Consider the following 10,380-nt stretch of genomic DNA (forward strand, 5'->3'; position numbering starts at 1 on the left):
TCTGGGTGGGAAATTGTCAATGGGTGGTGCCAGGTTGTGTGATGTCAAAGATTATGACTAACAAGTGATTTTCCACTATGTTTTCCACTGGTTGCACGCACCGAGCCACAAGCTGCCGTGTTACCATTAGCAGAAGCAGATGGGGCCTAATTCACTAAACTCACGCAACTTTGCGATCTCGCAGTGCAGTGCTAAAAGACTTGCAAAGAGGATGCTTTGTTGTCTAGCAGAGACTAAGAGACCTTTGTGAATTAGGCCCATGGGGACACTTACATTAGTATGTGACAAGTATGACTAACACGTGATTTTTGACTAGTTTTTCTGCTGGGTGGAAGTACCAAGCCACAAGCTGCCGTGTTACCGTTAGCAGATGAATGCCCACATCATCTTGTGATCCAGGCGACCTTTTCACTGGACAGATGCGGGACATATCCCAGTGGTAAAAGGCCCGCTTGATGTGTCGTCGGTTTTGGATCGATCCCCGTCGTTGGGACCATTTGGCTATTTCTGGTAACACGGCAGTCAGTGCACCATAATTGGTATATCAAAGGCCGTGATATGTAGTATACTGTCTGTGGAATGGTGCATAAAAAGATCACTTGCTGCCAATGGAAAAGTGTAGCGAGTTTTTTCTAAGAATATATGTCAAAATTACCAAATTTATTACATCCAATAACCGATGATTAATAAATCAATGTGCTCAAATGGTGTCGTTAAACAAAACCAACTTTATCACAAACTGTTTGTGTCTGTTTACATGATACTCACAGAACAGTCCCTTCTTGTACCACCAGATGGCGAACACAGTGATGAAAACCAGCAAGGGAACGATCAACAAGAACCATCTTAAATCCATTTCGGTTGCCACGTTAACCGCAGCCCTTGGGCCTTTAACAATTAAGAAACATTCTCAGAATACTACTAAAGCAATACATATCCCTTACAGGGCCAAGGAAAATACATATCTCCTAAGTTCAAGGATGATAATTCTGTCAAAAATTGGTACATCCTCGTGAAAGTAAAACGTAATTTATTAGTTTAAATGATAAAGCTCTATAGTTATGCTCAATATCTCGAGGCATTGTGAAACAAAGAAGTCCGGAAAACTAAATGTTGGAGAGAGAGAGAGAGAGAGAGAGAGAGAGAGAGAGAGAGAGAGAGAGAGAGAGAGAGAGAGAGAGAGAGAGAGAGAGAGAGAGAGAGAGAGAGAGAGAGAGGAGAGAAGTCAGAGACACAGGAGAGAGAGAGAGAGAGAGAGAGAGAGAGAGAGAGAGAGAGAGAGAGTCAGAGAGAGAGAGAGAGAGAGAGAGAGAGAGAGAGAGAGAGAGAGAGAGAGAGAGAGAGAGAGAGAGAGAGAGAGAGAGAGAGAGGAGGAGGAGGAGGAGAGGAAATAGACGGACAGAGCATACAGACAGAGTAGGTACCTATTAAAACTAACCTTGTCTCTTTGTTAAGCGAAAATGGATTCCGTCTCGGGTTCCCACTTTATCAATGGTTAGACATGAGTATGTATCTGGAAATGACTTAACCGATATGATATTCACTTTGAGAACCTCCCCTGAATATGACAGCTGAGTTTTCCCGTGATACCAGATGAAGGTCGTTGTGTTAGAAGTCCTGCGTGTAGAACAGTTCAAGATGGTGGTCTCCCCAACAGATGACCGAACTAAGACATTGGTGAAGCGAGGTTGAGGAGTATCTACATAATACACGACACAGTGAGGAATATCTACATAATACACGACACAGTGAAGAATATCTAAATAATACACGACACAGTGAGGAATATCTACATAATATACGACAAAGTGAGGAATATCTACATAATACACTACACAGTGAGGAATATCTACATAATACACAACACAGTGAGGAATATCTACATAATACACAACACAGTGAGAAGCATCTACATAACACACTACACAGTGAGAAATATCTACATAATACACGACACAGTGAGAAGCATCTACATAATACACGACACAGTGAGGAATATCTACATAATACACTACACAGTGAGGAATATCTACATAATACACAACACAGTGAGGAATATCTACATAATACACGATATAATGAGGAGTATCTACTTAATACACGACACAGTGAGGAATATCTACATAATACAAGACACAGTGAGGAATATCTACATAATATACGACAAAGTGAGGAATATCTACATAATACACGACACAGTGAGGAATACACAATTCAGTGAGGTATACACGACACAGTGAGGAATATCTACATAATACACGACACAGTGAGGAGTATCTACATAATACACGACACAGTGAGTAGTATCTACATAATACATGACACAGTGAGGAGTATCTACATTATACACGACACAGTGAGGAGTATCTACATAATACACGACACAGTGAGTAGTATCTACATAATACACGACACAGTGAGGAGTATCTACATAATACACGACACAGTGAGTAGTATCTACATAATACACGACACAGTGAGGAGTATCTACATAACACACGACACAGTGAGGAGTATCTACATAATACACGGCACAGTGAGGAATATCTACATAACACACGACACAGTGAGGAGTATCTACATAATACACGACACAGTGAGTAGTATCTACATAACACACGACACAGTGAGGAGTATCTACATAATACACGACACAGTGAGGAGTATCTACATAATACACGACACAGTGAGGAGTATCTACATAATACACGACACAGTGAGGAGTATCTACATAATACACGACACAGTGAGGAGTATCTACATAATACACGGCACAGTGAGGAGTATCTACATAATACACGACACAGTGAGGAGTATCTACATAATACACGGCACAGTGAGGAATATCTACATAACACACGACACAGTGAGGAGTATCTACATAATACACGGCACAGTGAGGAGTATCTACATAACACACGACACAGTGAGGAGTATCTACATAACACACGACACAGTGAGGAGTATCTACATAACACACGACACAGTGAGGAGTATCTACATAACACACGACACAGTGAGGAGTATCTACATAACACACGACACAGTGAGGAGTATCTACATAACACACGACACAGTGAGGAGTCTACATAATACACGACACAGTGAGGAGTATCTACATAATACACGACACAGTGAGGAGTATCTACATAATACACGACACAGTGAGGAGTATCTACATAATACACGACACAGTGAGGAGTATCTACATAATACACGACACAGTGAGGAGTATCTACATAATACACGACACAGTGAGGAATATCTACATAATACACGACACAGTGATGAGTATCTACATAGCATATGACACAGTGAGGAGTATCTACATAGCACACAACACAGTGAGGGAATATCTATATAATACACGACACAGTGAGGAATACACGACACAGTGAGGAGTATCTACATAATACACGACACAGTGAGGAGTATCTACATAATACACGACATAGTGAGGAGTATCTACATAATACACGACACAGTGAGGAGTATCTACATAACACACTACACAGTGAGGAATATCTACATAATACACGACACAGTGATGAGTATCTACATAGCATATGACACAGTGAGGAGTATCTACATAGCACACAACACAGTGAGGGAATATCTATATAATACACGACACAGTGAGGAGTATCTATATAGCACATGACTCAGTTAGGTGTATCTGCAAAATACACTACATAACACAGTGAGGAATATCTTGCAAAAGAAGAAAACAAAACTTAGCATTTATGTAATATACAACTAAATAAGGAATAGCTTTTAAAATAAGTAAACAAAACTTTCATCTACATATTACGTGACATAATAATCGGTAATCTCGGCTCCGTAATGTTGGCCCGTATCTAATTGTTACTGAATGCATAGAAATATCACTGCTTTTATCAAACAAAATAGTTGTAACCGATAAAAGCAGTGGTATTTATATGCATTCAGTTATAATTAGATGCGGGCCGAGGTTACTGGGCCGAGCTTACCAGGCCGAGCTTACCAGGTTGAGATTACCAGGCCGAGCTTACCAGGTCGAGATTATCGAAATCCGAAGTTACCGTAATTCCTTAATACATGTATTTTAGCGATTTGGGATCCACTTTAGGTGGCCGCTGGCCGCATTAGACAAGTGATCGCTTATTATAATTGCATTTAAATTATAAATCATTTGAGTGGGATAAAAGTGGCCGCTAAAGGCAGGTGACCACTGATTAAAGGTGGCCGCTGGGACAGGTTTGACTGTATATATAGGGCTAGGGACACTAATTTGTCTTTCAACTTAGTACGCACCCCTCGATTACAGTGTCTACAGAGTGTCCAACCCTTGATTCTGACACCAACCGAGTGCCCACCCCTCGATTCTGACACCAACTGAGTGCCTGACTCTTGATTCTGACACCAACTAAGTGCCCGACTCTTGATTCTGACACCAACTAAGTGCCCGACTCTTGATTCTGACACCAACTAAGTGCCCGACTCTTGATTCTGACACCAACTGAATACCCACCTCTTGATTCTGACACCAAATGAGTGCCCATCCCTTGATTCTGACACCAACTGAATACCCACCCCTTGATTCCGACACCAACTGAATACCCACCCCTTGATTCTGACACCAACTGAATACCTACCCCTTGATTCTGACACCAACTGAATACCCACCCCTTGATTCTGACACCAACTGAATATCCACCCCTTGATTCTGACACCAACTGAGTGCCCATCCCTTGATTCTGACACCAACTGAATGTCCACCCTACAATTCTGATGTCCACTGAGTGCCCACCCATCGGTGGTACACTGTCACACATTGTAATGTCACCTAACATTTTGACCTACACATCCATGAGCATTACCGTTTTTGAAGAAACCTAAACCCAGTTATTTCACAGCTAACTGGATACAGATACACACAGGACAAACAGACAAATAATCTTACCATCATTATGGACAGTCGCTGTGAATAGAGAAGTAAAGAAAAGTGTAACACAGTTGTTGCAATTACGCACCAAACATATAAAACAAAAACACAACAATGAAACAATACATTTTGCTACATATAACTACCCTCTGGGCCCATGCAAAGTGCATACTATTTTGTAACGTTTGCTACGTGCTACTTTATCTAGCTCGAAATAGCGGCCTGCAAAAAGCAAAAGGCACTCCATTTTTAGACCTAGCGAGTGAAATATAGGTCATTCTGCAAGAAAAAGATGTAATACTATGTATGATTTTTGCATTTGGTTTTTGGCTCACGATTCTGTTACAATTGAATTAATTTCATTTCAAATAATTTTCGTGCTCATATCCAATTAAGGTTCAATCACGCTGTCCTGGGCACAAACACACACACACACACACACACACACGCACACACACACACACATACGCACACACACACACACACGCACACACACACACACACACGCACACACACACACACACACAAACCTCAGCTCTCTGGGATGTCTGTCCAGGACAGTGGGTTAGTTATTAAGTGATTAGTCAGAAGAGAAGAGGGTATAGTGGTCTTACACCTACCCATTCAGTCCTTAAAACTCGCTCTGGGTGGTAGCTACGAACCCAGTACCAAACCAGCTTTATGTCTGATTGCTTAACCACGACACCACCGAGGCCGGTTTTAATTCAATAACTGCTCTAAAATAAATCTCCGATGTCATAATTTTCCACGTACTGTCCAAAACCTACCCCTTAATCACGTGTTATTTTAATCCTCCTGCTTATTAAAAATAAAACCAGGCCATAATGTATACCTCCTATTTCGAGTCCTGATATGTAGGAAATGATAAAGGATAAAAATAAATTAAAACTTGTGTTAATGCCTTTTAGAGAGAGAGAGAGAGAGAGAGAGAGAGAGAGAGAGAGAGAGAGAGAGAGAGAGAGAGAGAGAGAGAGAGAGAGAGAGAGAGAGAGAGAGAGAGAGAGAGAGAGAGAGAGAGAGAGAGAGATACACACAGACAGAGACTGTAAAACCCCCATACAGACACCCAGAGAGTGAGAGCCATCTCAAGGTTCGATGTAATTATTCACTTATTTATTCACATGTATCCTATAATACTGACCGTTTTTCTTCTGTTTCACTATGAACACGATGGGGTCTGACGTTCCTATTCTGTTTGTTGCCCGACACGTGTAGCGGCCAAACGAGAGGTTTGTCTTCATGGGTCCAATGTCTAGCGTCCTACCGGTTTCTGGCAGCGTCTTATTCTCGTGGTGCCAGATGTAGGACGTCGGTTTTGGATAGGCACTGGTGGCGCATGTCAGCGACACTGGCTGCTCCGGGATCGCTTTGATTATTGAGATGCGACGTACAGCTCGAGGGATATCTTTGGTAAAACACAATTTTTTTTTTGTAAGGATGCTGACTGATTTCATTAGTATTACACTACATGTATGTATTGATGATTAGAATCATGCTGCTAACCGTCTTTATACTCACAGTTAACAGTCATGCTGCTAACCGTCTCTATACTCACAGTTAACAGAGTCATGCTGCTAACTAGCTCTATATACTCACAGTTAACAGAGTCATGCTGCTAACCACCACTATACTCATAGTTAACAGTCATGCTGCTAACCACCACTATACTCACAGTTAACAGAGTCATGCTGCTAACCGTCTCTATACTCACAGTTAACAGAGTCATGCTGCTAACCACCACTATACTCACAGTTAACAGTCATGCTGCTAACCGTCTCTATACTCAGTTAACAGAGTCATGCTGCTAACCACCACTATACTCACAGTTAACAGAGTCATGCTGCTAACAATCTCTATACACATTGTTAACGGTTAGTAATGCTAACTGTCCCTATACTCACAGTTAACAGTTAAGACGCATGTTGCTAACTGTCCCTATACTCACTGTTAACAGTTATGAGTCATGTTGCTAACTGTCCCTATACTCACTGTTAACAGTTAAGAGTCATGTTGCCAACTGTCCCTATACTCACAGTTAACAGTTATGAGTCATGTTGCCAACTGTCCCTATACTCACTGTTAACAGTTAAGAGTCATGTTGCCAACTGTCCCTATACTCACTGTTAACAGTTAAGAGTCATGTTGCCAAATGTCCCTATACTCACTGTTAACAGTTATGAGTCATGTTGCTAACTGTCCCTATACTCACTGTTAACAGTTATGAGTCATGTTGCTAACTGTCCCTATACTCACTGCTAACAGTTAAGAGTCATGTTGCCAACTGTCCCTATACTCACTGTTAACAGTTAAGAGTCATGTTGCCAAATGTCCCTATACTCACTGTTAACAGTTATGAGTCATGTTGCTAACTGTCCCTATACTCACTGTTAACAGTTATGAGTCATGTTGCTAACTGTCCCTATACTCACTGTTAACAGTTATGAGTCATGTTGCTAACTGTCCCTATACTCACAGTTAACAGTTGAGTCATGTTTGTAACTGTCCCTATACTCACAGTTAACAGTAGAGTCATGTTTGTAACTGTCCCTATACTCACAGTTAACAGTTAAAGTCATGTTGCTAACTGTCCCTATACTTACAGTTAACAGTTAAAGTCATGTTGCTAACTGTCCCTATACTCACAGTTAACAGTTGAGTCATGTTGCTAACTGTCCCTATACTCACAGTTAACAGTAGAGTCATGTTGCTAACTGTCCCTATACCCACAGTTAACAGTTATAAGTCATGTTGCTAACTGTCCCTATACTCACAGTTAACAGTTAAAGTCATGTTGCCAAATGTCCCTATACTCACAGTTAACAGTTAAAGTCATGTTGCTAACTGTCCCTATACTTACAGTTAACAGTTAAAGTCATGTTGCTAACTGTCCCTATACTCACAGTTAACAGTAGAGTCATGTTGCTAACTGTCCCTATACTCACAGTTAACAGTTATAAGTCATGTTGCTAACTGTCCCTATACTCACAGTTAACAGTTAAAGTCATGTTGCTGAACCCAGTTCCTTCACTGTTGACCGCCTCACACAGGTATTCACCAGAATCCTCTGGCTGTAAGGGAGTGATGGTCAAGTTGGGGTTGGTAACCGTGGCACCAGACAAGCGACCTGTCACCTTCACGACCTCTGTCTTGTCTGTGGTTACCTGCAGCCATCTGATCTGCGTTATATCAGGCTTGGCGTCAATGCTGCAAGATATGTTCACCGCAGTTCCCGCAGTGGCTTCCAACCTTTCTGGCCAGACAGTAATGTTTGGAACATCTGTGAAAGATTTAAAACAAATATGCTATTTTATCCTATTAATCAAGGTGCGAAGAAGTGCTTGCCAATTGGCTAGTGAATAAACATGAAGCGATAGGCCTAAACGGTCACCTGAGTAAACTGTAGACCCCACCTACAAGACTCGTGGAATGCACTCGTGGTGCGGGATGGAGAGGGTTTAGAGGGTCAGAGCCAGAATGACCAAATTCATGATCTGAAGACATTTTAAAATGCATTTCTTTATATAACTATACAAGTAAACTTCACACACACACACGCACACACGCACGCACGCACGCACACGAACACACACACACACACACACACACACACACACACACACACACACAACAAACGGGGATGTAACATTAATGGCATTCACAAATTAAATAAACTATTTAACTTTAAATATATGAAGATTTAAATATATGAAGTCTTAATTTCCCCTCAGGGGTCAAAAACGTGTTTCTCAAAATGTGGCTGGAACTGGTCAAGGGTTTTGGAAAATAAGTTGAAGAAACCCCAGTTTAAATGAATGTTTCTATACAACAAATCCATGCCCTTCCCAAGACCCAACATTAATGACATTCACAAATTAGATACACCATCTAAGAAAGAAAGAAAGAAATGTTTTATTTAACGACGCACTCAACACATTTTATTTACGGTTATATGGCGTCAGACATATGGTTAAGGACCACACAGATTTTGAGAGGAAACCCGCTGTCGCCACTACATGGGCTACTCTTCCAATTAGCAGCAAAGGATCTTTTATTTGCACTTCCCACAGGCAGGATAGCACAAACCATGGCCTTTGTTGAACCAGTTATGGATCACTGGTCGGTGCAAGTGGTTTACACCTACCCATTGAGCCTTGCTCTGGGTTTGGAGTCGGTATCTGGATTAAAAATCACATGCCTCGACTGGGATCCGAACCCAGTACCTACCAACCTGTAGACCGATGGCCTGCCACGACACCACAGAGGCCGGTACACACCATCTAAAGACCTTTACATATATGAAGAACATTTGGTTGTAAGATATATGCAAGTAGCGAAGAAAGGTTCCATCACATTTATCCTTCCAAATATATATATTTTCTCGTTTGCTTCAGATGATTGTGCTTTTCCAAAATGTGGTGAGCCATCAGTGTAAACTGACATTGCTCTGTGGATGATTCTTCTTTAGACTAAATGAACAGGTCTAATATGTGTGACACATGACCACTTCATTCTTTCTGCACCATCCATAGGACTGCCACTCTCCCTGGACCTGCACCATCCATAGGACTGCCACTCTCCCTGGACCTGCACCATCCATATGACTGCCACTCTCCCTGGACCTGCACCATCCATAGGACTGCCACTCTCCCTGAAACGGCTTGTTCACAACTGCACCATTTCAATTATCTTGCCAAGTTGAAAAGATATATGTTTAAAATCAGTGTGAGGCACACCAATCCTGATATGAGGCAAATCTAAAGGAAACTTGGCAGGTGAATCTGCATTTTCATTACTACTGATGCCAACATGACTGGGCACGCAACAAAAATAATGTATTTATTGGCAATAGATAACAAGATGCACCTTTGTATTACCAGCTCAATTAAGATATGTTCCACCTTCAAACGATTTTGATATCGGAAGACGGTTTTGTAGTTCAGATTTAAAGAACTTAACAACGTGTCAAGCCTTACTGCTTAATAAAAATATGCAGAGTTGAAGGTCTACTTACAAGTCACATCTATGGTGATGTTTTCACTGATCGCTCTTCCTCTCAAGTTTTCAGCCGAACAAACGTACGTTCCTGCATCAGTCTTCTCTACGCTGGTTAACACCAGGTACTCCACGGTTGTGATGTTCAGGACCGAACCATCTTTCATCCACACTATCACGTCGACAGGCGGCGCTGCATTCACGTGACAGTGGACGATACCATTACTTCCTTCGAGAAATGCGTATGCCGTTGAGAGCAGGGTGATGATTGGAGCATCTAGTAATCAAAGGTGACATTGATGCATTTGTGTTTTCAGTTTAAATTTATGGGAAAATATGTAATTATCTCCAATTTCAGAACATTTCAAACTAGGGCCTTCTTGAGTCGTGTACTTGAGTGATAAACTTGACCTAGACCAGAGTACCCGATGATAATGAGACTG

At 41.4% G+C, this 10,380-nt stretch overlaps 1 protein-coding gene across 1 annotated transcript in view; it reads right to left on the reverse strand.

The window, feature by feature from the left end:
- The window catches only part of LOC121385484 (titin-like), a 59,848-nt gene that overhangs the window by 10,691 nt on the left and 38,777 nt on the right, over positions 1 to 10,380 (reverse strand). The window contains exons 26-31 of the mRNA XM_041516182.1: positions 9,957 to 10,214; positions 7,932 to 8,222; positions 6,087 to 6,350; positions 4,943 to 4,960; positions 1,439 to 1,699; positions 769 to 888 (exon numbers count right to left, since the gene is read on the reverse strand). Of these exons, the coding sequence (XP_041372116.1) occupies positions 769 to 888; positions 1,439 to 1,699; positions 4,943 to 4,960; positions 6,087 to 6,350; positions 7,932 to 8,222; positions 9,957 to 10,214 (1,212 nt within the window). The remainder of the gene's footprint in view (positions 1 to 768; positions 889 to 1,438; positions 1,700 to 4,942; positions 4,961 to 6,086; positions 6,351 to 7,931; positions 8,223 to 9,956; positions 10,215 to 10,380) is intronic.

The sequence above is a fragment of the Gigantopelta aegis genome, chromosome 11, assembly GCF_016097555.1.
Source record: "Gigantopelta aegis isolate Gae_Host chromosome 11, Gae_host_genome, whole genome shotgun sequence".
Taxonomy (NCBI): Eukaryota; Metazoa; Mollusca; class Gastropoda; order Neomphalida; family Peltospiridae; genus Gigantopelta; species Gigantopelta aegis.